The sequence below is a fragment of the Sander lucioperca genome, chromosome 19 (assembly GCF_008315115.2).
Source record: "Sander lucioperca isolate FBNREF2018 chromosome 19, SLUC_FBN_1.2, whole genome shotgun sequence".
NCBI classification, from domain to species: Eukaryota; Metazoa; Chordata; class Actinopteri; order Perciformes; family Percidae; genus Sander; species Sander lucioperca.
In genome coordinates this window covers 19,090,480-19,118,241 of record NC_050191.1, presented here as the reverse complement: position 1 = coordinate 19,118,241, position 27,762 = coordinate 19,090,480, and the positions used below count along the sequence as shown (strand labels likewise).

At 40.6% G+C, this 27,762-nt stretch overlaps 1 protein-coding gene and 1 long non-coding RNA gene across 3 annotated transcripts in view; one reads left to right on the top strand and one right to left on the bottom strand.

The window, feature by feature from the left end:
- Nucleotides 1-14,002, top strand: part of nbas (NBAS subunit of NRZ tethering complex) — a 157,978-nt gene extending 143,976 nt beyond the window's left edge. For both annotated transcript variants that reach the window (XM_031321691.2, XM_031321689.2), the window contains 3 exons: nucleotides 3,629-3,776; nucleotides 5,051-5,185; nucleotides 13,579-14,002. In XM_031321691.2, the coding sequence (XP_031177551.1) occupies nucleotides 3,629-3,776; nucleotides 5,051-5,185; nucleotides 13,579-13,854 (559 nt within the window). In that variant the 3' untranslated portion in view covers nucleotides 13,855-14,002. The remainder of the gene's footprint in view (nucleotides 1-3,628; nucleotides 3,777-5,050; nucleotides 5,186-13,578) is intronic.
- On the bottom strand, nucleotides 13,956-25,888 carry LOC116065986. Its single transcript, XR_004108867.1, has 3 exons — nucleotides 25,869-25,888; nucleotides 19,173-19,176; nucleotides 13,956-14,274 (listed from the first exon to the last, which is right to left on the bottom strand). It is a non-coding gene; the product is annotated as an uncharacterized LOC116065986 (long non-coding RNA).
- Between the last annotated feature and the right edge of the window lie 1,874 nt (nucleotides 25,889-27,762).

The following is a 27,762-nucleotide window of genomic DNA, read 5'->3' as shown; positions in this document are numbered from 1 at the left end:
ACGTCAGAATTCATTAGATCGTCTTCAAACCTCTTGATAATTCTGCCTGTGCCCATGTCAGCCCGTGATTTGATGCTGTTATTCTACTGATATAACTGATATGTGCTGGGCCGAGGCTGCATGCCTAGTGGCACTCATGACTCTTTCCAGGACAAGCCTGGGCCCTGTGTATTCAATTCTTCGTCAATCTATGTTGTGATAGGTAATAGAAAAAGAATGGTGAATCCGCTAAGTAAGAAAAAGAAGCACTTAACTGCCAACTTAGCAAATTTAGCATCCATTCCTCGTCAGCCACAGCCTGTCCCAAAAAACGAGACAGATAATTATTTTAACACACTAACATTAGCCTTACTAAACGTCAGGTCTTTGGCGGATAAATCATTTTTAATCAATGATTTTATTATTAAACACAATCTTGATTTTATGTTTTTAACTGAAACCTGGTTAGACCATAATAACAGTGATGCTGTTCTCATTGAGTCAGCTCCCCCTAACTTCAGTTTTATGAGTGAGAATAGAGCGAATAAGAAAGGAGGTGGAGTCGCCATTTTGTTTAACGACTCGTTCCAATGTACTCAAATAGCTTATGGAAACTTTGCTTCTTTTGAATATGTGGCTCTTCAGCTAAGGTCCCCCTCTCGACCTATATTTCTAATTATCTACAGGCCACCTAAATACTGTGCCTCCTTCTTTGACGACTTTAGTGGACTGCTGTCTATAATCTGTATTAACTTTGACTGTGTAGTTATTGCTGGTGATTTCAACATTCATGTTGACAACCCCCAGGATAGAGGGACAAAAGAACTGTGTTGTATTTTTGAGAACTATAGACTGACTCAGCATGTGACGGAGCCCACACACAACAAGGGGCACACTCTGGACTTGATTATCTCGAAGGGTGTGAACATTTCCAAGGTTGTGGTGACTGATGCTGCTCTCTCTGATCATTCCTGTGTTTTCTTTAATGGCACTATCTCTGTGCACAAAAGTGTCCAAACAAAGTTAATAAGAAAACGGTATATCACTGACAACACCAGTGAAACATTCATTCAGCTTTTCTCGTCCACACCCACCCTCTCAGGGGTCTCAGTCACTGAGCTTGTAGACAATTTCAATTGTAAAATTACAAATGTTATTGATGCCATTGCTCCCATTAAGGTAAAAACTGTCTCTGATAAGAAAAGATCTCCATGGAGAAATGCCATACTGGTAAGGACAGAAAAAAGAGAGTGTCGAAAAGCAGAACGCAGGTGGCGAAAAACTAATCTCCAGGTCCACTACAACACCTATAAAGAGAGACTTCGCACTTATAATTTGGAACTGAGGAATGCAAGGCGGTCCTTCTTCTCGGACATTATTGCCAAAAACAATAATAATTCACGTGCTTTGTTTGCTACTGTTGATAGGTTAACAAACCCTCCAGTACCAGTAGCATCTGAACTTTTATCCACAAAGGCCTGCAATGATTTTGCCACCTTCTTCAGTGACAAAATTCAGAAAATTAAACAAACAGTCAGTGCTTCCATATCGAGTACAGGGTATGTGTTGTCACAGTGTCCAGGCAAAACAGATTCCAATATGACCCAATTCCATATGATTAATCATAAAAACCTGGAGGACATTATACAACATCTGAAAACCTCCTCCTGCTGCCTTGATATTCTACCAACGGGCCTTTTAAAAAATGTTGCAAATTGTTTGGCTACAGATTGTAAACACGTCTCTTCTCTCAGGTATCTTCCCACAGGCCCTGAAAACTGCAGTCATTAAGCCACTCTTAAAAAAGAACAATCTAGACACGTCACTAATGAGCAACTATAGGCCAATATCAAACCTTCCATTTTTAAGTAAAATCATTGAAAAAACGGTTTCTCAACAACTGAACCTTTTCTTGTCACTAAACAACAGTTTTGATGCCTTCCAGTCGGGTTTTCGACCACACCACAGCACTGAGACAGCTCTTGTTACAGTCTTTAATGACATCCACTTAAACACAGATAGTGGCAAAATTTCAGTCTTGGTATTACTTGATCTCAGTGCTGCATTTGATACGGTCGACCATGACATATTACTAGACCGATTGGAAAACTGGGTTGGCATTTCTGGCTCAGTACTAAAGTGGTTTGAGTCTTATTTAAAGAATAGGGACTACTTTGTGTCTATAGGGAATTATACATCTGAGCATACAAATATGACGTGCGGAGTTCCCCAAGGCTCAGTTCTGGGGCCTCTCCTGTTTAACATCTACATGCTTCCACTGGCTCAAATTATGGAAAACAACAAAATAAGTTACCATAGTTATGCGGATGACACACAAATTTATATAACCTTATCGCCAGGGGACTATAGTCCAATACAACAACTGACTAAGTGCATTGAACAAATTAATGACTGGATGTGCCAGAACTTTCTTAAATTAAATGAAGAAAAAACTGAGGTGGTTGTTTTTGGAGCAAAAGAGGAACGATTAAAAGTCAGCACTCAGCTTCAAACGATAATGTTAACAACAACAGAGAAAGCCAGAAATCTTGGTGTAGTCATGGACTCAGACCTGAATTTTAACAGCCACATTAAGACAATTACAAAGTCAGCCTATTACCACCTTAAAAATATATCAAGGGTTAAAGGACTTATGTCTCAGCAAGACTTGGAAAAACTTGTCCATGCTTTTATCTTCAGTAGACTTGACTACTGTAACGGAGTCTTTACAGGTCTCCCTAAAAAATCAATCAATCAGACAGCTGCAGCTGATTCAGAACGCTGCTGCTCGAGTCCTCACTAAGACCAAGAAAGTGGATCACATCACTCCAGTACTGAAGTCCCTACACTGGCTTCCAGTGCCTCAAAGAATTGATTTCAAAATACTTTTGCTGGTTTATAAATCACTAAACGGTTTAGGGCCAAAATACATTTCTGATCTGCTAGTACAGTATGACCGTTTAGTTTTTATGCTCCACATATCTGGAACAAACTCCCAGAAAACTGCAGGTCTGCTGCAACTCTCAGTTCTTTTAAATCAAGGCTGAAGACCTATCTATTTGATGTTGCCTTTCTTTAAATAACTTCATTTCTTATACTGAAGTTGCATTGTTGACACTGTATGACAATCTATATAAGCATATAAAGAGAAATTCCTATTTTATCTGCTTTTATATATTTAACTGTTTTAATTGCTCTTCAATGTTTCATTTCTTATACTGCACTGTAACTTTTATTCTTGTATTTTATCTGTTTTAAATTTTTTAATCTGTTTTCATGTAAAGCACTTTGAATTGCCCTGTTGCTGAAATGTGCTATACAAATAAAGCTGCCTTGCCTTGCCTAATGTGGCTGTTGTATTTATATTATAGTCATAATGACAGCTGCTGTGGATTAGCATCTGGTGACATAGGACTGCAGAGAACTGGATGAATAACATTACAGTCATTTTACATATTGTTTTACTGTATATTGTATGTTCCTGCCTCGGTTCTTTGTCCTAAATCACTAATACAGAAAAGTACTTCAAGAAGTACTTCACATGTTTTACCAGTCTCACCAGTCTATGTTCCTCTGTCGTGCTCAGCAGAAGACTACACACAGACACTCACACTCACATTCACGAGTCTGTCTTGCTCTCTGTCTCCAGGGCCGAGTCGGAGCGTAACCCCTGGGTGGTGCTGACCTCAACCCTGCTGACCCGCTGCCAGGCGTCCCAGGTCAAATTAGACCTGGGTCAGCAGATTGTCACCATGGTGCGATCCCTCTATAACACCAAACACAAGCTTCCTGCGCAGGTAAACATCAAACACTCCTTGGGTAATCGTCTATGACTGCTTGTGTCTTCTTTTCTTTGCAGTAATCTGGAAAGTCGATCAAATTAGTTTGGAAGTCCACATTTCACATATTAACTTAATACGTGCAATTTTTTAGCAATCTTTGTACTTGAACATTTACATTTCATGATCATTTCTATCTTTACTACATTTCAGAGAGAAATACTGTATTTTTAAGTCCACTAAATGTATCTGACAGTTATAGTTGTTAGTTACTTTACAGTTTAACATTTTAGTTGATATAATATGACACATAGTTTTAGATTAAACACACACATTAAACTACACAACAGTATATAGAATAGTGAAATACGTTCCACAGTAATAAACTACAACTTTAACATGCTACTTAATGCGTCTGTGATAATAGCCAATAATAAATACATTAAATGACCCTGAAAGTGATGCATACTTGATACTGTTAAGTACATTTTGTTGCCAATACTTCTAAACAGTAAAATGTTACTTCTACTTGCAACAGAGTATTTTTACACTGTGGTATTGTTACGTACAGTAAATAAAAGATTTTAATAATCCTTCCAACACTGCAATACAGTGAGGATAGTGGAAATTAATAGTTTAAACCACATTAAAATCCAGCTTGAGCACATTTTCGATTCCTCTGCTATCACCATTTTTATAAAATATTACACACTTGTTTGAATTGAGTGTAACCTCACTGTAGTGCCACCATTTTACCCTGTATCTTAATACAGGAGACCGAAGCTATTAAGTATGTAACCCACAGCAACATGTTAGCATCAGCTCACTGCTTTTTGCAATGTACTATACGCACTTTCCGCTCTTTGATATCTGACTGCTCCTAATGCTATTCATGCCCTACTGAGCACCATGCAAGTGGTAAGCCTAATGCCATTCTGTATGTCTAGCGCCAGCTGACTGTGATATTAGTTTAGCGCTAATGCTATTCAGTGTGAATAGGCTAGTGTCTGCCTGACTGTCAAATATTAGTGTGGGAGAGGGGTGGGAGGCCTTTTACTCTGTTCTGAACAGCTTTAATTTGAATCTGCTGGAATGAAACCGCCAGAGCATGGGGGAGTCAGATTGCATTGTGATATCCATATATTACTGGACAGGACTGTGTGTCTGCTGTGTGTTTGTGTGTAGACCTTTTTAAAAGTATTATGTGCCTGTGTGTCTGTACATTATATGCACATCGATTAACCTTCACTGTTCCTCGCCTACTCCCCCCCGCCTTTCTTTTTCCTCTCCAGTGTATCAGACATATAGCCACCCTGCTGCTCCAAAACCAGCTGAGCCTCCAGCAGCCTGCACTCAAACTGATGGCTGAGAGTGGTGATGAGCAACTGCTGCAGCTGACTCTGGATCAGATCAACAGCATGACAGCAGTAAGTGACATTGCAATACCCAAGTCTACTGCATGGACCACAGTTTAAATGCAGACATCTTTTCAAATATTTGGTTAATCATTTCGTCTCTAGAACTTTAATAAATAGTGAAAAATTCACTTCACATTCTTTTTCTGATCCAGTCAAAAGTCAAAACCCAAATGTGTTCAGTTTACAGTGACATCATTTTGTTAAACAGGTATTGTTTTTCATTAATTTAATCATCTGATGACCCCTCCGATTTATCTTGATAGCCCTTGGGGGTCCCAACCCCAAGTAGGTAAGACCCAACATCATCCTTGTTTCTTTTCTCAGTGTAATAAAAGCAATAATGTAATAATGTGCTAGCAGGCCTCAGATACCGTATACTGTATACATACTGTATTTAAAAAAGTATGAGACAGAATATAAACAGTGACGTACAAAAAAAGGGAAAGAAGATGACTTATGCAGATGTGATGGGCTAAATGTGGTCTATTTCCAGCCAAACATTATAAAACCTCTTCACCATCATAAGATAAGAATGAGGTTCTCCAAATAAACATCAACATTCAAATAATTATTGTTCATCCACTTGCTACCTGTCCTGTGGTTGTGGAAAGCCACAATCAGATAGAGAGTAATAGTTTAAGACTGTGTGGTTCGCTCGCCACTGTTTCCCGATCAGATAAGCAATTGTCACAAAGTAGGCCTCTCAGACCCAGCAGACCCTGTCTTTGTTCCTGGATCAGATAAGAGAAAGCTACTCTATTAAGTGACAGAGCCCCTATTAAATGAAACCTTAAAGCTCTTATATCGGCACACCTGAGCAACACGCTGCTTTTATCCCGGAAAGTAAAGCAAACGGTTCCGAGGGAGGCAGGATGTTAAAGGTTGGGAAGAAAAAAGATGTATGATTTAGTTGTGGGAAGTAGAAATCAAATGGAAAGGGGATTGGTGTTTAGAGAGAGAAATGGGATGAGATGGGAAATTAGAAAGACAGAGCAAATGTATGAAAATGTAAAGTAAAAAAGACCAAGACAGAGGTAAAGAAGACAGAGCAGGTAGCACAGCCTGACTGAAGAGCGGTTGGTATGGGAGGAAAGACCGAAAAGATAAATCAAGAAGAGTTGGAGAGGGGCTGTATGAATTGAATGAGACAGGTAGTGTGTCACACTTCTTTAAGAAATAATCTCGCCTCTGCCACCTAAGAGCTGAACGAAGAGGGGCATGTTCGGTGCAGCACAGAACAGTGTTCATCTGCAGATAACATCAACAGAGACAGAGAGAAATTGTCTGACATCTAATACATCTGATAATGTGTTGGCTTGCAGCTTCAGCTGCATGCATGTGGGTCAGATCCGGTTATTTTGAAAGCTTATCAGACGACAACACATTGTAACACTCGGATGTAGGATTTTACAAGTCTGGAAAATTATTAGTTAGCAACTATATATATCTTTTTTTATTTTATCTTTTCTTTGCAATGATTGTGATGCAAACAATAGAAATATAGCAAATGCACAATATACCAGGAATATCTGCTTGCATGTATTTGATTGGCCACAGCAGCACCTTGCCAGATGACGTTGCATTGTGGTCTGGATCACTCCCTATTGCTGGACTAGCTTTATTCAAATAAAGGAGGGAGCTGCACTAAAATCAGTCTGAGCACGGCCTAGGTTCGTGCCCTGCTGTGAAGTAAAATGTACCTACATAATTGACAATAAATTGTATGACATTGACAAAGTATATTTGATATGGATCAGTCACATCATGGCTGATACTCAGTTCGCTTAATAAGGTTGTATTGGTGGCAATACCAAAAGAGATTGTTGCCTTCCTAATAGTATCTCTGGATTAGAGCTATCAAAACTTAATAGACTGAAAAATTACAATTACAAGTAATTTGGGTGAACTGACTCTTTAACACGATTGAATAGTTCACTGCTCTTTTTCTAAACCTTTGTTTTGCTGGCACATTTTTCACCATCATGACCAAATTAAAGCTGATGCAAGACACCTTTTATCAGATCTACAAATAGCCTGGACTTGTCAGCAGCCAGCCATTAGCAGATCAGTGGATGTCATCAAGGGGGGTGGGGGGGTCAGAAATAATTGATTTTAGTTCAGCTTGGTCGATCACAAATTCAGGTATACTGTGGGAGCTTAACAATTAATTAACTGTTGCTACTATTAAATTAGTGTAAGCGTTTGATTTCTTTTGTCAGTTTGTTTCAATATCAGACATAATTAATTTATCATAGAAAACTATGTGAAAGGTTTAAATGTCACTCTTCATTTATTAACCTGCCGTTTCATGTCTAGATTAACAAGCCTGCGGTTGATTTTGGCCACTACTGCAAACTGCAAAGCCCAGCACTCTTGATTAAATACATGAAAATGACATGCCACTCTGAATGATTGACAGGCCTTATCTTTAAGCACTTCCCCAACCGGTGTGTGTTCCCTGCTCTGTATCTGATGTCATAGATTACTGTGCACATTGTTTTCTCCTGTATCAACAGGTTTTTTTGTGTGATGGCCCTGATGTCTTCTCACCTTCTTTTACTCACTCTTTCTCTTCCTCTATCAGATTAACTTGAATTAATCGACTGTTGAGTTGATGTGACTGTTGCTATGCCTGTCAGGCTTTCAGTTCCCGCGTGGCAGATTTTCCATCCAAAATTCTCGGTAATCAAAAAAAAAAATAGGTCCTTGATTTCAGAAGGAGGTCGACAAAAGCAGGCTTCCTTTTTCTAGCCGGCGGCCGACAAATTTTCCCTGTAGCAGATTTTAGACTAGCCAGCTAATTAAGCTAACGTTGATTCCGTGAATTGGTTGAAACGTTGTCTCCGGTTGACTTTTTAATTGTTTTAAAATGAGAACCCTATAAAAGGGGTATTAAATATGGACTTGATGGCTACGTACAGTAGCCTAGATGATATCGTGCTAAAAGACTAAAGCTAACTAAAGCTAAAGCTACATGTTCCAGGCAAAAGGTTAGCATCCTAACTAGTTGAGAATTTATATAGAAAACACAAGGAACAGCATTGGTCTTATGTTGCAGTGTAGAACACATTTGTACTAGTATTATAAGTAAGACATGGAAAAACTTAACATCGGATTGTTATTTTGTTCTCACATAACCCTGTTTGCCTGCTTACGTATAGGTTTGTATTTCCAAACCATATATTTTAACTTGTGACATTAAAAGAGAAAAGGCTGAGGCCAAGCAATGTGTTTGGAAAACCCTACACAATCACGTTTTCTGGGGTTGCTGGAGTGCACACTTCCCTAAATCGTGTGAAGAGCAGGACAGAACTGCACAAGTTAACATAAACTTGGCCAGCATCCAGACCAGCCTCACACAGAGGGGAGATACTACACAGTGGATGTGCTAGTCATGGACAGGGCTTTTTTTTAGTAACTTGTAGCTCTGCAAACTCATGTAGTTATTCAATGATATGCTAACTCTTGGCCTTGGAAGTAAAGCTAGGGGGCTACTGTAGGAAGTAAACTTGTTAGCTGGACATGCTAACATTTGCCGTTTAGAGCAGATAAACACACTGTTTAATCCATTCCTTATCATTTACTTTTGCTCTTGTACTTTTGGTTTTGTAAAGGCAAAATAGACACCACCCTCCAAAATTGGTATCTCTCTTACCACTGTATGGCCTATGGAGAAAGCCAACAGACCTGCTATGACATGGCCTCTCTGAAGAACCACACACACCTTTTTCATCTGCCCACATGGCTTGTGTTTGTTTGTTTGTGTGTGTGTGTGTGTGTGTGTGTGTGTGTGTGTGTGTGAGTGTGTGATTGAGTTGATTATGTGTCCGATTGCTTGTTTGAGTGGGCTTGTTTACAGCTTTTGTGCCAAATTGGACCTGTTAATCTAGCTGTGTTTGCTTGCCACTCAGTGCGTTGATCCCTGATTTGTTCACTGCATGTTTGTGTGTCTCATGTGCGTCACACAGCCCACTTTTATTTTCTTATTTTTTTGGCTTCACAGCCTCTTCTTCTGTCACTTTCAATCATGTCGCGCTGTATGCAAGGACTGTTTGGTGTTGTATCTGTTTGTGCACGCTCAGTTTGTTGCGCCACTAAAGCCTGGGGACAGCTAGGATGGAGGGATGGGAAGCAGAGACTGTAAAAGGAGAGAAAAGAATGAGAGAAGGAGGGAAGGAGATAGTTGTGTGTTGTCTGGCATTCCAAAGAAGCTTTATGATTTAAATGATAAAAGAAGGCTTGGTCATGCATTATGTATTAGGCATTGTACGTGTACGGTAATTCCAATTAAGCACTCAGCGGAGTTTAGCTCAGGGAGAGAGAAGGCGGAGAAAGACATATACAGGAAATGAGAGACGTGCAGAGCATCGATAGAAAACAAGGTGTTAGAAATTGACCAGACCAATCAGGCAACATTTAGCGACCACTGAAGACAAGTGTGAAAGACAACCTTGGCTGTCTTTCACAGGGCAAGACCGCAAAAATTGAGTAATAACAAGAGTGAAAGGGGGGTTGGACATCTTATGGCTACAGTTTGATGTGTCCGTTCTCTTGTCATGCTGAGTGTTTGTTCATTCACTCACGGTGCACACCAGCTTCACTCGCAAGCACACACACGAGACCGAAGATGCCTCTTGTTTTCGCTTCACTGAAGACACAAAGTGTTCTTTGAACCTTTAGAGAAGATTTGGAGAGGCTTTTAACCTGACACACACACACCTGTACCGCAAAAACACATACACCACAGGACAGGTTTTCATGTTCTCCAAGCTTTTGACCTTTTGAGAAAGAAATGACGGCATGATGGATGTATTCCCTCCTCAGTCAGATTCTATTTGCGATGAACAGTTTGTAAAACCGAGGCCCGGACAGACTGCCGGGGAAAGTCAAAAACTCAAGAGAAAGAAGGGTGAGGAGGGAAGCCTCACAGGATGGGGGAGGCAGTATGAGCTTTAGAGGTGCTGGTAGACGAACTTTGTTACCTTGTTCCCTTGCGTCCAGTCTGTATGCCAAGATAAGCTAATTGTCTCCTGGCTGTTCTGTGGCTGCATATTTAACAGCTGGATATGACAGTGGTTTTGATCTTCCTATCTAACTTTCTGCAAAGAAAGCAAAATGTTTCCCAAAATGTCGAATTATTCCTTTAATTTGCAGAAATTTGCAGAATGATAATTTGTAATAAATAAAATGTATTCATTTAATCGTCGTGATATGATTCCACTTAAAGTTGATAAATGAAAACATTGAATTATCACCCATCTCTACTATGCTTACGTTTCATAGTATTAAGAAGTAGAAATTAGGTATTAAATTATATTGTCCTAGACTAACGGCTCAGTAGCTGCAGAGGAATGGCTGGAGAGGTTGTCTGTAATTGCGACTTTAGTGAAGAATATAAAGGAAGAATAAGAAGATTTTAGAGTAGTGATCATTTAAACTTTGTCATTACACTCAGCTGTCTACGATATATTGCATACTTACAGTACTGTGGGTGGGAACATTGGACGAAAAGCAGTGCCTGAAATGTGACAGAGCTGAGCATGCTGTAAAAAGGACATAAAGTTATCTGCTCCACTCTGATATCAAGATTCCACTCCATGCCTCCATCTCTGTGCTGCTCCCTCACATCTATTTTCAGCTTGACTGTCAATCCAACCGACTCGGAGACTCAAATCTGCTGTCTCTCTTGACACCGTCAAACTGTAATAGCCTGGGAGGTGTGTGCGTGTGTGTGTGTGTGTGTGTGTGTGTGTGTGTGTGTGTGTGTGTGTGTGTGTGTGTGTGTGTGTGTGTGTGTGTGTGTGTGTGTGTGTGTGTGTGTGTGTGTGTGTTTGTGCGTGTGTGCGCGCGTGTGTGTGCGTGTGTGCGTGTGCCGAGCCAGGCCTGTGCTCGAGTGATGTTCTGTGTTTTTCTCTCTTCCATAATGGACCAGGAAATGCAGGAAAGAAAGACTGAATTTGTCCATATTTATAAGTAGTAGCTGTCTGTGTACAGCATGTATATATTCCTGTACCTAAATTGGTCATCTTTCAGACCAGTGTTCTCCATGCAGAGCCATGAGCATTCTGTAGGTGTGAGCCCTCATTACAGCCAAACACCACATAAGGTGATTTCAGCGATTAGCACGCTTTCAGGCCTAATCAAGTCAAATGTGTATGTCTAGCCCTCAATCACTCTAATAGCTTCAAAGGGCACCGCAAGGCCACTTTTAACAAAGTAAAAATATTGAAGAATAATTCTGGTTTATGACATTTTTCATCTTATTTTTCATGCAAGCTGTGTGGCTCTGGCAATGTTGGTCTGTCGGTTCACCTCTATTTGTAAAAGAAATGATTGCCCAAACTGTCTGTTGTAAACATCCAAATTTGACCTACTCTATTTGCTGTAGTTGTGCGCCCACAATTTTCCTGTGCAGTGAAGGATATTTACAGACATTGCAGGTTCATTCACTTTTGGTTTTACCTCTTGGTTTTCACACTTCTTGTCTTTTAGACAGCCTCTCTCCTCATCAAACCTTTGTGTGTCTTGCCATGTCTCTGTCACTGTGTTCCTAGATCTCAGGAAATACTTTGTTGAGGACAATATTACCATAAGCAAGAGGCGTAATGGCAAGACTTTGAAAAATAAGACCCAAGTTGTAAAAAACATATCATCCTTTGCTCCTCTCCTATCCATAAAGTCTGAAATCATCTTTGTAAGATATTGAGCTTCAAAATAGGTCAGTCTGCACTGCAGCTCCAGAAATCCCTTGTAGAACATTTGTTCTGGGCCTCTGTTGAGCCTCCAAAATAAAAGTGTTAAGTTGTTTTGAAGTGCCTCTTCTTGGTTCAATTGTGCATTCAGCACTTGGAAACAGTTGGTGCACTTAAAAATGTATGCATCTGATGTTTTCAGTGCATGTCTGCCTTTCTCCTCTCCAGCTCTCTCCCTCCATCTTTCTCTGTCATACATTTTCCACACTCCGCAGCCCTCCCCTCCCTCTCGTCTATTCTTTCCCTTAATTCTCATTATAACCGGATGACCTCCTCGTCCACCTCTGTCTCCAGATTCTCCGTCTGTCTTCTCTGTGTAGCCCTCGTCCCTCCCACGGCTTGTCATGATTCATCTGGTCCCTTCTCTCAATGGATAAATTATTAGTGATGCATGACATACTGTATCTCTATAACTGTTCTACGTCAGCCGTCTGTCTCCCTTTGGTACTAAAGCAACCGTGAACTTGTATTTAAATGGTAAATCACATCCAGCATACTTTCACTGAAGCTATGAATCTTGGGACAGAAGTTATTTTATGTGCAAAAATGTTCAGTAATTCCAGGAGGGGTTAGTGTCATTGTCAATGACAACAGTTGAATGTCTCTCAACTCTCATATGGGGCGTTCAGGTTCCCTTATAGCCATCATAATGGGCGAAGTTATCCTTTTTCTTTTTTTTTAAACGCTTTCAGTGTTTTTAAAGATAGAATGTCCTTTAAGGAGAGAAAAATAGAGCAAGGTCGGCACAGAGATGAGAGATTTCTGAGGTGAGGGAGAGAAATGTATCCATCTCTGCTACCCTTTTCTACAACTGAAGAGAAGACATGAGCTCTACATTTATAATTGATCTGCCTCAGCTCCAGAAATACCCTGACAGGGACTCGCTGTTGTCTGTATGTGTGCGTACATTATGGCTGTATAGTTGGATAGAGACAGCAAACAGGTGAGAGGATGCAGGGGAGATGGGCTGAGTCACATAGAGACGGCCTTTCCACCCCAGCACTCAGCCTTGCTTCTGCATGGCCTGTAAACCACTCACAGCAGCCCCAGCTGCATTTAGCTGTTTGAATTTGCATGCTCATGCAACTCATTGATGTAAAGAGGTGGAAGATGGGGTTAAAACATTACGTAAAGGTTTGTTTATGGCTGTGTGAACATGTGTCTAAAATTGTTTTGTTCCTCTTAAAAGCTGCAAAGGTGTGTGTGTGTGTGTGTGTGTGTGTGTGTGTGTGTGTGTGCGCGCGCGCTAATGCCATGGGAATGTTGGTAGTGTCAACACAGGATTTGTCCCAACAGTCTGACCTCATCAGGTTTCTTCATGCGTGTAACATTGTAATCACACATAGTCTGGAAATTCTGCTGCTCCAGCAGGAAGCTACAATACGCTGCTTAATCTCCACACCTCCCAGCCACTTTCAGTGTTTTATCAGCCAGTGGGTGTTTGGAGTAGGTCTGCTGAATAATAGCTGGTTACTTGGCAGATGAACTGGTTCCATATGTGCCAAAGTTGTGGCGGTTACTCTTGTCATGTATTCACAGGGATAAAAAAAAAAAAAAAAACACACAATCATGCTTAAAAAGGCAAGTTAGTTTCTCCTGACTACATTACAACATGTGTGTTTACACTTTCTCCCTCCTTTCTCCCTCCAGGAGACAGCTTCCTCCTGCGACGCTGAACTCCTCTCATTGCTCCTGGATGCAGGGCTTCTAGTGGGCTGCGTTTCCTCAGCCCTGTACCCCCTGCTCAGCTCCCACCTGCTGTCCCACCAGCAGGAGGGAGGCTGGGATGTAGACAAAGCCGCCACTGAGCTGCTGGCGTCGGGCCACGGTCCCGAGGCGGGCTCCCTGCTGCTGGCTCACCGCGGGACTCACCAGGCTCAGTTCACCTTCAACTCTGCCTTGGCCGTTCTCAAGAAGTGGCTGTGAGGGGAGGAAGAACAAGGTGTGAGGGAAGGAGCGCTACGGGGAGGCAGTTTGGACCGCAGCCACCAAGTGCGGTGATAAGGCCGATTTCGTGAAGGAGAGTGGGAAGGTGTTGACAGAGGAGAGGAATTAGATTGGATTGAGATCTAAAGTAATTAGCGTGAGGCGAGAATTTAAGTAATATCAGATCCTTTGCATTTTGTTCTGTAATTGGGTCCATCAACTGAAAACACGTCAACAGCAGCTGCAGTGTCTGCCTTGACGGTATGAGAGCGGATACCTTTAATACTGAAACATCTGCTCAATTAGAAACACACACACACACACACGGATACAGAAACAACAACCACTGCCGTCTCTCCGTCATGAATGAATGTTCAGACTGAGGTTAGATCAGAAAATGCACTTCCTGCTTGCATTTACCTGTCTGTCTGTCTGTCTGTCTGTCTGTCTGTCTGTCTGTCTGTCTGTCTGTCTGTCTGTCTGTCTGTCTGTCTGTCTGTCTGTCTGTCTGTCTGTCTGTCTGTCTGTCTGTCTGTCTGTCTGTCTGTCTGTCTGTCTGTCTGTCTGTCTGTCTGTCTGTCTGTCTGTCTGTCTGTCTTATTGTGTGATAAAGTAATTGAGCAGTAGCCGAGAAGCAGTGGGTGCATATTAGCCTATTGTTCCGTGACAGGTTTGCCTCTTTGACGTCCCACTGTTAAACACCCTGCCTCTGCTCCATTGTTATTCCCCTAATAATGTCTAATTAATTCTTTTTAAACAAATTAGCCCCGCAGCTGCCCTGCGCTGTTTGTTCGTTCGTGTGTTTGTGTGTTTGTTTGTGTGTGTGTGTGTGTGTGTGTGCGCAGATGCACAAATACTATCTACAAGCACCGACACCCCAGCGATATAACGTAGAGCTAATGATGATGAGGAATAAAGGTGCACGTGTGTGTTTACACTGTACGCACACAGTAATGCTGTCAGCATGGTTTCAATATAAAATACAGGTTTTAATTCTGTCCCACTTTCAGATCTGAAATAAAGAAAAATGTAAGGACATGAGAATGAGTTTGTTGTTATTTCTTTCTTCATAATGGTGTTGATGGAAAAGTGCAACATTTTCTAACATTTAAGTCTTTGCAATCAAAGCTTTTTCAAAGTCGACCTTGTTACCATTTCAGTGAGTTTTTCTTTTCTTTTTAATTAATGGCTTTTTTATGAAGATTTTTGTTGCATCTCACAGTGAATTCACTCAAAACATTTTCATTATAATTACAGCATTTTCTCATTGTTCCAAGATAATTACTCTGACCCAAACATACAGCGTAGTGTATTTTTGCTTGCCCTTAAATGCACTTTTTGTTTAGTTACAAAATCATTTTAGAGCATAAAAAAAAAGTGATTCACTTGTCAGCACGTGCGAATCCATGTGGGGTTTATGGAGCAACCAACACCTACTGTGCGGTCTCTAAAAGAATTTGTAATAGTTTTTTCGACTGATAATTGCAAAAGGGGAAAAATATGTCTTTGAGAAGTTAGCTGCAGGGCAAAGAATGAGGGGGGAAAAAATCTAATTTATCTTGTTTGTCAAAGTGTGTTTTTGACTGTGTGTTCAAAATGAAACTAATGAAGTAGTGCTGACTGCAGGTCCCCAGAGCGGCCAATTTTCTTTAATATGTGTTTTCAAAAATGAACCTGCTCTATCAAAGTAAAATATCCTTTTAATGAACAGTGGGAGGGAATAGAGGGTCTGGATGGTGATTAGGCAATTGTTAAGATCCACATTTTCTACTCAGAACCATCTGACCTGAGAAATATATTTTATTGAGTTACTAATCACCGTGGTCACTGACATTAAAGGCCCTGAGACCCCTTTTTCTTAATCAGCTTCTTATTCTAAGTAATGCAGGAACACACTTTTCTGCCAAAGTTAGAAGTTTTGATTATTTTACATAAGAGATTGTTTTTTTATTTTTTTGAATTTGTGCTATTCACACGTACATGACATCATCTTTTTCCAGCTGGGCCCTGTCCACTTTAAACCAGTGATTAAAGTGGACACTGCCCAGCTGGAAAAAGATGATGTCATGTATGTCCACGCACCAAGAGAAAATTATTTTTCAAACTTTGATATAGTTGCTCCTTTATCATACTTGTTAAAGAAAAATATATAAAGCCACTGAAAACTTGGTATCAAATCTTAAGAATTTCTGTTTAACATTAATAATGTTGATGAGCCTGTCAGAAGAGCAGACAAAAACAAAACAAAAATTACAGCAAATCTCTCAAAGGAAATAACCATAATTGCTTCAGAAAATGAAAATGTGTTCATGTGTGACCACATCGCTCATTGTAAGAAGCTGACTGAGGGAAAAAAAATGGTTTCAGGGCCTTTAAGATTTGAGAAGACAGTTTCAGTGGCTTTAAAAAATACTGCACTAATGTCTGCAACGTGCTTCAGTTAATTATCCAGATGCAGCTGCTTGAAAACTAGCTGTAACTGTTCTTGGTGGCTACCTTATGGAATTGTGGCACCATTTAAATCTGTTCAGGCAGTAATGAGCAGACCATGTTTCTGTATTTGCTCGTTGACTTTCTCCTGCTGGTCTCAATCCCTTAATTTAATGTTTAGCATGGCTTGTTTGTAAAGACTCTGCTTTTTCCGCTGCATCCAAAAACTAAATAGAAGTTAATTTCTTTTGATTCCCTCATGGTTACGTTTCTACTAAATACATTTTGTTTGAGATCCCCTTATCTTTTTGTTCCAAGAGTGCACAGGGGTATTTGCCTGCCTAACCCCTCTGTCATTTGCAATACTTTTAGAGTATTTTCACGATCGTGAAATGTTCGACAGTAAATCCCTGTGGCAGGTAACATTTAAAACAGCTGCCGGAGTATAGTAGCTCGTTTCAAGCCAGAAATTGAATAAAGGGCCATGGCTAGGAAGTATTTACCCTGAAAGCAATATTGCTGTGTTCTAGGCACATATATAAGGGATGGGATGGGTGGTCTATATATCAAACAAGAGTGTAATGAATCTCCTTACCTGTAGAGGAAAATGAGACAATGCTTGTGTCAGTGATGAGCCACATGAAAATACAGTCAGACACAAAGCTATCAGATTGGCTTTTTGCAGGCCTGGTTGCATTAGGGAAGTGTCAACATTATATCATAAGGGGAAATAATTCTGTAGAGATTAATGGGGCAATTTCCCAGCCTTCCACTCCTTCACTCATAGCTCTGCCATTTAGTGTTATTCTAAGCCAGTGGCAGGCACTGATTGTTATAAAGATGACTGGGCTTTGCAGTCTTAAGAAAATACACTGATGCTCATTCCATTGTGTCAGACAAGTTCTCTCAAGCCTGCAAAATGAATTAGATTGGTCTCAGATAGTAATCGACCCAGGTTGGTTCGTACCCTTGAGCTACAGCAGGAGTCCATTTTCAGTCCTGGCCAGCATGAAATCAACTCTTTGTGCTGAATTAACAAGATTACACAAAGCCTTGTAATCAATCTGAACTGCTTAATCCTCCAGTCATCAGTTTGATCGAATCCTGCGCTAACAGGCTCCAACATTTAGCTTTTAACACTGCAACGAAGTGGTACATCTTACATAATGTTTGAGTGACAACTAGGTAGAAAAACAGGCGAGTAATTACTAATTATACATCTGGTCCAATTAAAGCAGTCATTTTGCTAAACTAAAAGAAGAAAAATATGTAGAAATCTCTGGAGGAGTGGGAGGCTGGTAAAACATTAAGACAGAATTTTGTTAACATATTGATCAACAGAAAGAAAGATGCGAATAGCAACAAAAAAAAGGCAAGGGGACAGTGGAAAATGAGAACCAAGTGGATTAGCACTGCAGTATTTTTTTTTGGCACGCTACTTTGGCCCGTCTTGATTAGCAGAGTTTACCACTCTTGACACCTGACATACCAAACAGCTTTTCAGTCATGTCCACACACCACTTGCATCTCATTTTGCAGCAGTCTTTTAGCAAGGTTACGAGGGGAAAAGATTAAATGTGAAAAGTCTGTCACTTGAAACATTTTTCTGTCTTACTCTTTCATATGTCTACTAATTATGCTTTTTCCAACTCAGTCAGCTGTCTGGTAGCGTTTCCCCTGCTCTCTTTAAAGCCGCTATAATATTTTTTTGCCTGGTGGGGACAAATTGTCCCCCCCCCCCCCCCTCAGAGTGATCATCTACTTCACCAATAGCCTAGACCACATATTAATTATATTGCCTACCTAAAATTCTTTGTAGAAGTATATTAAAGTAAAGCGCTGTAACGTGAACGGTCTATAGTGCCATACAACGATAAAATCTGAACAGCAGTTGCTGGTTGTATTTAGCCGCTACAAGGCTCCGGGACGCCGTCTACCAGCGGCCAGACGCGCGGGAAGTCATTTTCGGCAGGGGATGCTGGCGGGGGCAGGGGGCAGAGATGTATGACACCGGTACATCAAACGTAGATTTGCGCTCTGGAGTTCGGCTGATAAACTCTGCCATGAGACCCTGAATATCCAGATCATCCAAAATGTCTTTGTGGACGTGAAGCAGTGCCATGGCAGCGGCAGTTGTTTAGTGCCCAACAGGTGACTGCGAGCCGGCTACAGGCAACGCCAGATGATGGTCCTTTCAGGGGCCATGTATTGGAGTTTAGCCGGAAAAAATGCGAATCATGCAGTGATGACGGTTAAGTTTAGGCACCAAAACGACTCATTAAGTTTAGGAAAAAGATCGGAATTGGATTATTACATGCTGAGGAATGAACGAGTGGTTCCTGGGGGAAAGTATTTAGTTTTCGCCACAAAGTGAACTCTGCTCCGGCTTGAAAGCACTGTGTTTTATGTTGACACCACATTGTGCTATTTCATTTAGAGATTATTTTCCATTGGATATTGAAGTGCATAAATGTTTTGGCATGGTCGACCAAGTGGCTCTATCCATGGTATTGGAAGGGGGATTTAATTCTTGCATGTTTTGTTTTGTTGTGCATGATCAAAAAACATCCCCCCCTCTGTTTTCTTCACAAATCGCACCCTGGATATAACTGATGCTATGGCAGCATCTACGCTAATCTTTTTAGGAGCAGCCATTGTTGTTTTGAACGAACAATTGCCTCTCCCTGTTGTCATACACCACGCCTGAAGTTTCTTGCAGGATGCTGACTGGGTTCGACCCAAACTCATTACATAGTTCGAAGCCTGACAAGATAGATTTTCGTGTGATATTGTGAGAATCCAGCGGCCATGCAAGGTAAGCAGTTCTCCTTAGCTCTATGAACTTTTTTTAAGCGTGTTTCAGCTGATTGTTTTGGTTTTCCAGGCACTTAACTGTTGAGCTATACTCACAGGCGATTTAGAGTTTTTTACACAGCTGTTTTGAGTGAAAAAAGCTCTTAAAACCTACTGTAGCTAACTGCCCAGCACCAAATGACAGACAGACAAAGTTAGCGACCAGCTGGTGAAGAAAGTGCAGCATTTAGCCACTAAAGATAAAGAGCCAAATATGTTTGTCAGGAATTGGTAAAGACCATAACAAAGCTCATAGGAGAGTGAATATTCATTAGGTGGCCAGAAACAAGACTGTAAACGTCTTTTGAATATTAAAACCACCAATGTGTTTCCACAGAAATATATTACTGTATACGCATTTCATAATATTCATGCTTTTAAGAACTGCTGACAAAGCCATGTTGGGCATTTAAGAGCTCAGATCTCAGGCTTCAAGTTCCCTTTCAGCTTGCACCGCCCTCACATACTTACCTGAAATATAATATATTTTCTCCTTATGTATAATTTCAACTATTTCTGTTCTCACAAGCATCACACTCTGTTGGGCTTTCTCTGGGAAGATGTTGTTAAGGTCTACCTCCCCTACTGCTGGGGTTTGGTAAACAGTGTCGGCATCCTTTTTTTGATCTGTCAGACAAAGCTCTCGATGCAGGCAGTGTGAGCCATCATCGCTATCCATCTAGAAGGTGAGAGAAGCGGGGGAGAGGAGAGTAAGAATTTGTGTCCCCCCAGGGGGAGGCTGAATGAGACAGGGATCTTACAAACTCTCTCCTCTGCTGAAGAGGTTATCGCTTTGAAACAAGGCATTTAGCTTGCGCCTACGAGTCCTCTGTGGAGTCTACAGTGTGAGAGGAAGAGAAGTGGAAACATGAAAGGAGAGAAAGGGAGTAAAAAAACAATGTTTGCATTCCAGGAAATCCCTCACACACCTTCTACCTTGTCAACAGACTGAATCCTGGGAAATCATTCACCCTCCAAGGACATGTTTGTTTCCTTTACCTTTCTATTTTTCATCTTTCCTGTCTTACCCATCTTTGACCGGCAGCCTTGCCCTCCACAGAGTGACTTGTTACTTATACTAAACTGAAATACAGACAAACACACACACACACACACACACACACACACACACACACACACACACACACACACACACACACACACACACACACACACATACACAAACAAACCTCTTCTAAAAGAAAAGAGTTGAGAGCTAGATTTGAGAGAAAAGAGAGAGTTGTAGTATTAAATATGAGGAATGGAAGAAAAATGAAGGAAGTGGGAGGTCAGATAAGTGAAAGAGAAAGAGCAGTTAATAGAAGGTCTGAAGTTAGCACTGCAGGATTTGCATCACATGGGAGAGCTTCAGTAAAACAGAATAACAGAGCAGGAGAGAACAAAGACATTGGTGCAGTCCTGCAACCTCTATTAGCACTGCAGTGAAACAGCTCAAAAGTTGTTTTTACTAATATATGAATAAAAAAAAATGGCATTTGCGCTAAATTTTTGGATTTACACTCATTGACAAATTAAGTGTATGAGGTTAAGTAGTGTAGGCTCACAGTATATTAGGCTGGTAGTAACTTAGAAACCATGCATACGCCTTGTCCCACATACTGTATAAACTGGTATTTATAAATGAAGAATGTGCAATGAAAATGTGCGCATAGCTGCAGCTGTGTGGAATGGTTTTGGTGGAATTTTTTTGAGGCCAGAGCAAGTATTTCGAAATCATTCTCATTTTCTGGCTCATGATGGTATAGTTGGCTCATGAGCTGCTTTATGCTTCCAAGGGCTGTTTTCCTTGAGCTGTGTGGTCTGGCGTTAGAACGCCAGATCCAGAAAAAACAATTTACAGGTTTTGACAACTCTTGGGTTCATGGGGTTCACAGGGACATTTTTAGAGGCAAGTGGTGGACACGTCTGGGATATTTTAGTCGACATTAAGCCGTGTCATTCTTATTGTGTGGGATGGGATTATTTATTATAAGTCGGAGTACATTAGATTCCCATACACTGCAGGTGAGCAGGCCAACATCAAAATGCAATTTGCAGCAATGTCCGGTTTTCCATACGTAATCATAGCAATTGGCTGTACACATGTTGTAATAAGGGCACCTTGGGAAGATGAATTTGTGTTTGTAGACAAAAAGCACTTTCATTCTGTCAATGTCCAAATAATTTGTGATGCGCAAATGGCGTTGACAAATGTAGCGGCTAAATGGCCAGGCTCAACCCATGAATCGTTTATACTGTCTAAAGCAGTGTAGGTAGAAAAATGCAAGCTGTTCTAGTATCTGATTAGTATCCGCTTCTTGGTCAAATTGTGTGCCAAGAATAATTTAAAAATACAGTATTAAGGTCTGGTAAAAATCTACAATTTGAAATCGGTTGTGCTTCACTTTTTTTTTAGAGAATAATGGCGACCCAAATGCATCCCTGGATATTAACCCCCTTTATCAATCCACAGATTGCACAACAAAGGTACTACAATATAGTGCATAGATATGCCCTCTCTATTGTGGAGTGGTGCATTGACCTTCTATAGAAAGGTGGCTGTTCCTTGGATGCATCTGTGTTGGTAAATTGTTATTCAAACCAGAAAAGGTGTGCAAAATGATCCAGGCCTGTCCTGTGTTGCATAACGTGGCACAAAAGAATGGGGTTTCCTCCTGAGCACCTAAAGACTTGATGACCCTCAGGAACCATGGGGTCCCACAAGAACCAGCTCGAACAGCTAATACCTACGTATTGGTGTGATACATCGATTATAAGTGAGTAAAGCTTCATGTGCTTAATTCAAAGCGTAAAGAAAAATGGCACAAGACTCTGACAATAAAGTTTATATTTGACTTTCTAAGTCAGCCAAGGTCCCTATCCTACAACTCACAGAGTTGATGGCCTCTGTTACCTCTGTTCATGACTGTTTTGTTTTCTTTTTAGACCAACATCCAACAATGAAAACCTGAACAAGAACTTCTTTGACGGCCTTCGGCTGGCTGCTCGTGGCCCCTACACTACTACAAGCTGCTAATGTAGAATTAAGGTAAGCCACAAACAACCCACCGCCGACCACTTTCTTTTTTTTTGTCATTACTCTTTTCTTTCACACACACACACACACACACACACACACACACACACACACACACACACACTTCATGTTAGAGAGCGACCGTTAGCACTGCCAACATTTTGCTTGTTGCTGAGGTAATGAAGCTTATGCTAATTGCGTTAAGTGTAGGTAACTTTAGAATATTGTTATTTGCAGCTGTAGTGGCCTTTAGTGATTGAAGGCTAGTTGTGTGCGCTCAAGCCTTTGTTGACTGCCTGTGGGCATTGTATTTGTGTGATAGCAGCTTAAAATCGTGCTTATCTTGTGTTGATCTTTTTTGTGCTTTTGTGTTGCCTCTGGGTCGTGCCGTGACTTTAGAGTAGCCTATGTTATCTTAGTTTGGTAAGTTGCCGCTTGTGGTTGCTCAAGTGTTAGCTAATGTTTGCATGGGTGGCTTCTTTTAACGTGAAGGAATTTTGTCAAACTGATTTTGGATGCATATGTAATGCAATGTACAGTAGACAGACCAGTTACAAAAACAAGGAAGGAAATTTGTTATATGGCATTATTATTAATAATATGAGCTTACTACTGAACCTAATAACAGGTTCTCTGCAACCAATGACCAAGATTCAAAGTCTCTATGATAGTGTCCCTGGAAACTCTTGACATATTTAGTGTCATACTCAACTTTAAGAATATTTGAGACTTTTAGAAAATGTTGCCAGCAGCCTAAGGTTCTTCTCAAAAGTTGGCAGAATGAGGCCGATCACTGCACAACTAAGCAGGAAAATGACACTTGATCCGCCGAAACTGATGCAATGACTTGATTTGCTTTGGAGACACGTGAACTTACTCCCACAGCTGGTGGAGAGTCTGATTGATTGTAATGCTTAATAATAGATCAATATAGTATGTTTGTGATTATATAGAAGCAGTTCTGCGGCGCCTGTGTGAATACTACTGTGTAAGAATGATAGAATTAAAAGACGCCTTACTCTGAGACGGGAGCAACATGAGTTTATGACATCACAAAAATATCTCTGCGCTGGAGAAAAGTGTATCTGTAAGCATCAAATGTTTCTATAACAGCTGCTTTATTACACTGAAGATGAAAAAAAATGTGGTAATGGGTTGTATTTCACATTTCGGCATTGACACCCCATCCTCTTTTACAGGCACAGCATTCACATCCTCCAAACTGTTACTGACTGCCATATGTTTCCCAAACTGTTCAGTTGTTTAGGAGAATAAAAGAGAGCGCTGGAGAGGAGGTGGAGAGCTGGTTTGAGACCTAGGAAAGAGCAGTTTAGGTGGAAGTGTAAAAGTGGGGATCTAGAATGACTGGAAGATTGTTTGTGCATGTCTAAGGACAGAGCTGGAGCAAGAACCAAAGCAGGAGATGGATGGAGAAAGGACGTGAATCGAACAGATCTACCAAATCAATTTGAGCAGCAGAGGAGATGTTTTTATATTTTTCTCTTTCCCGCTGTAAAATTTAGTGTGCTGTCTTTTTGTTTGAACTCATCAAATAGAGGAGGAGACGAGTGGATGAGGAGAGCGGGAAGAATAGAGCGAAGAAGATTTCATCAGCTGTGTGTGTGTGTGTGTTGGGAAACATGCAGCTACCTGTGTGTGCATGCATATTTCTGTGTGCGTACAATACACCCACGTGTGCAGAATATGAACTCTGTGTGTTTTTGTGTTTTTTTTTCCTCATGCATGTGTGTGGGGCATTTAGGATCTTTTCTTCTGCAATCAGACGTTCATTGATGTTGCTCTTTTTGGTAGAATGAGGCATATCACGTGCTTTGCCAGCAACTGTTATCTTCTCTGCTCCCATGTTCTGTGACAACACCAACCTCCCCTAGTGTGAGGATGGTTACAATTTGTTTAGAGAGATTGGTGCGGCTGTGTGTTTTGAATGTGTTTGCTGTTTGTGAAATATTAAATCTGTAAGGTCTGCATGTGCAGATGCAGTATATGTATCTTAATTGTATACTCGTTATGCTCTTTTGTGTAGTGTGTGGTGTGGCTTTCTCTTGGATAAGAGATTTTGAAGAGGGTAATGTTCAAGAAAAATAAGAAAATTAGACAATCTAGAGTTCTATGATAACTACTGTAGGAAACTCATCTGCTGAGGAAGACCATCGCTGCATCCAAAATAGCATACCTAGCATAGTAAACATACCCAATATGTTTACTGTCGCTCTATCGTTGTGTATTTCGTTATTGACGTTACAGAGCTGCCTCGGTCGATGTCCGCCATTGTCTGTTATGCATTTTATTGTGAGATAATTATGCCGTTGTAGTGTCCAGTGTTTGAATACTGTAATATTTCACCGGTAATAGTATGTAATTCACTGTTGCTTTCATTTTAAGGTTTCGGACATACTAAAAAATCTTGCATTGTGTTTTAGCCTACTAAATAGCACGTTAGTATGGAATTTCGGCAAAACCCATATGATATGTAAGCTCCAGTACAACAACAAAATGGACTTTGTGGTGGGGTTATTTTGTCAACTGCTGTTTCCATGGACAAAAATGAACTCTCAATCTCAAGACTTTGACCCATTCACCCTCACTGCCGCACTGTTACATCAGCCCTTAAATCCAAGTGTAGATCCCATTTGCAAAGATACCAAATATGAATTTGTGGGAAAATGTGTATAAATTATGCACAAGACCTTGAGAATATTTCCAGTTTATATAATGAAAAACATGGGGCTGTGATGAGTTGAAACAAGTTAGTACAGAATATGTGATGCTGTCAAGTAGAGTGGAACCGTAAAGCTATTTATAAGAGAAGAACTGGATTTTAAGGGACACTTTTACCTTAGCACCTCAAATCCTGGGTATTTCTCTACATTAAATACATTAAATATCCATGGCTAAATAAGCAACAATCAAAAAATTATCTTTAGGTATTATTTTGATAAGTGACTTTGTGCCATTAATTCTATGCCCATGTAAAACCCAATTATTCCTAAAAAGCTGATTAAGAAAATAGACTTTCAGGCCCTTTCTAAGATTAATATCAATGACGGAATGAAGATTGTGTGTTTACAATATACAGCATACTGTACGTACCCCTTTGAGTGTTTACTAGAGGAGCTTCTGATTTGCTCTGATCAAAACTTTTCCAAACAATCCAACATAATGGCAGACAAATCGAAACTAACCAATGACAGCAGCAACAACAGGACCAACAGGTGTTTGTGTTTCAGAGGGATTTAAGCCAGAGGAGAATGAGGCAATCAGTTACCATGGCGATGGTAAAGGAGGAGTATGGGGGACTGTTGCAGAACACTTTAGTTTGGAGAGTGTCACTTACAGGCTTTGATGATGATAAGGGTTGCTGCCGGGGTAAACAACATCAGATCTTTAAAATACTGGAAGAATTGGGCACTCCAGAGGATCAGCTTTTTCTCTCCTCCTTCTTACTTGCCCCCCAAAAACATCTGTTTTTATCTACACACACACACACACACACACACACACACACACACACACACACACACACACACACACCTGCTACTCTCTCCCAGCAGGTAGTGCTTGCCTCGTGATGAACAGCAAATATCGGCGTAACCATGGCAACACTCTGACACAGACTTCCACCCTTGTGCAGGGTGGGCATTTGGTCAAAGAAAATATAGGCCTGTATATTTACTGTGTGTGTGTGTGTGGCCTGTTTGCAAAGGAAAAGGATGGTGAAGTGTTTATCAGGCTCTCTTTTTGGAGGGTGTAACGTCCTCTGGGTTCGTTAATGCATCAAACAGTGAACGGATGTCACACCGCCACTGGATAGATGTCATCAAGCATGCTCCAGTGAACAATTCTCTCACTTTCACAGGATAAGAGAAGGAGGACGGGGAGGGGGAGGAGTGTTGGACTGAAAACCAGAGAGGCAACAATCGCAATGGCAGGGAGCGAATCTTTTGAAAAAAACAAAAAAAAACTGATGAGATAACACTCGGTAAAAGCAGAGTGGGAGGATGATCCAGAGCAAGACGAGGAGAAGTGATGAATTAAGGCTCAAGAACTGCAATGAAGATGTGTGTGTGTGAATGTGTGTGTGTGTGAGGAGGCGAGAGATGAGAGCAGTGGAGGATGTTGAGCTGAAATCTTAACTAACAGAAGCGCTGGCACCACACTGAGAAGAAGAACTTAAACCAGACATAGGGCTTTAGGCTAATTAAGAAAAGAAAGAAGCTATAAGTGTGTGTGTGTGTGTGTGTGTGTGTGTGTGTGTGTGTGTGTCTTTGCGGCTGTGTGCATGCCAATGGGAATATAGGCGCGCATGTGTTTGGGTGTTAAAAGAAGGAAAAGCAAGGTGTTGTTTGTGTGAGTTGTCTTTGTCATACTGTAACAACACGGTGCCTCGTAAGACAACTTACCTTACTCTCCCTGCTCTCTTCCATATTTAACTTTATATCTTATAACACACATTGACGTGAATTGTCAAACTGCTGTCTTTGTCTTTGTGTGTATTTGTGTGTGTCTTTGTAGCTGCGACTGCGGGTGTTTTTACCGGCTTAATTACCAAAAGATATCCATCTGGCATGGAAATGAGCTTTAGAGATCGGGCAGCAACACAATATTGTCTCCTTGTTAGTTGGGTCATAGTGTTGATTGATGATTACTATTCAACGTGACTGAACTGCAGTTAGGCTGCAATAATATAATGTGACACTTTGTAAACCATGATCCATATGTTATTATAGTGTACTTGACAGAAAGGTCAGATTTTTCTCCCCGTTTTTAATAGGATTGGCCATCATTCCTATTGTTTATGATAATATTTACTTATCAGCTTTATCTCGAGACGTGACAATTGGTAATAACGTTGTGTTCTCTTCCTAATCAGCAGGTTAAAGATGGAGGTTTGTTCATGTTATTTACTTGAGTGATCATCTGACTGCTTGTGCCCTTTTGGACGCCCTTCAAGCAATGTTGCCACATGCGCAAATTTCAGTTGGTGAGTAAAATAACTGATAGAAATGATGTGGAAAACTAAGAAAATAGGAGCCAGGTCGGGGAAAAAAAACAGAATTTTGTTTTATCATATCATATTACTGATCTATGGAGGACCTCCAGGATCTTGAAAATTGAAATAGAGCATTTCTTTATTTAATATTTAATTGGACAATAAATTAAAAAATCGATTATTTAATAGAGGAACTATAAAAGGAGTTTCAAAGTTAAACTTTAAAACAGTAAATAAATACATAATTTAAAAATACATTAATTAATTACTAAATAAAAGAGAGCATTTTGGGCACCCGGATAGCTCCGTTGGTGGAGCGGGCATCCATATATAGATGTTTACTCCTCGACGCAGCAGGCCTGGGTTCAACTCTGACCTGCGGCCCTTTGTTGCATGTCATACCCCCCCTCGCTCCTCTTTCATGTCTTCAACTGTCCTGTCGAATAAAGGCCTAAAAATGCCCAAAATTATCTTTAAAAAAAAAAAGAGCATTTAAAATGATTTCGAAAATGCATTTTTAAAAACAGGAATTAATCATTGAATTCACTAATTGAATTAAGAATACAGCTTTTAAAAA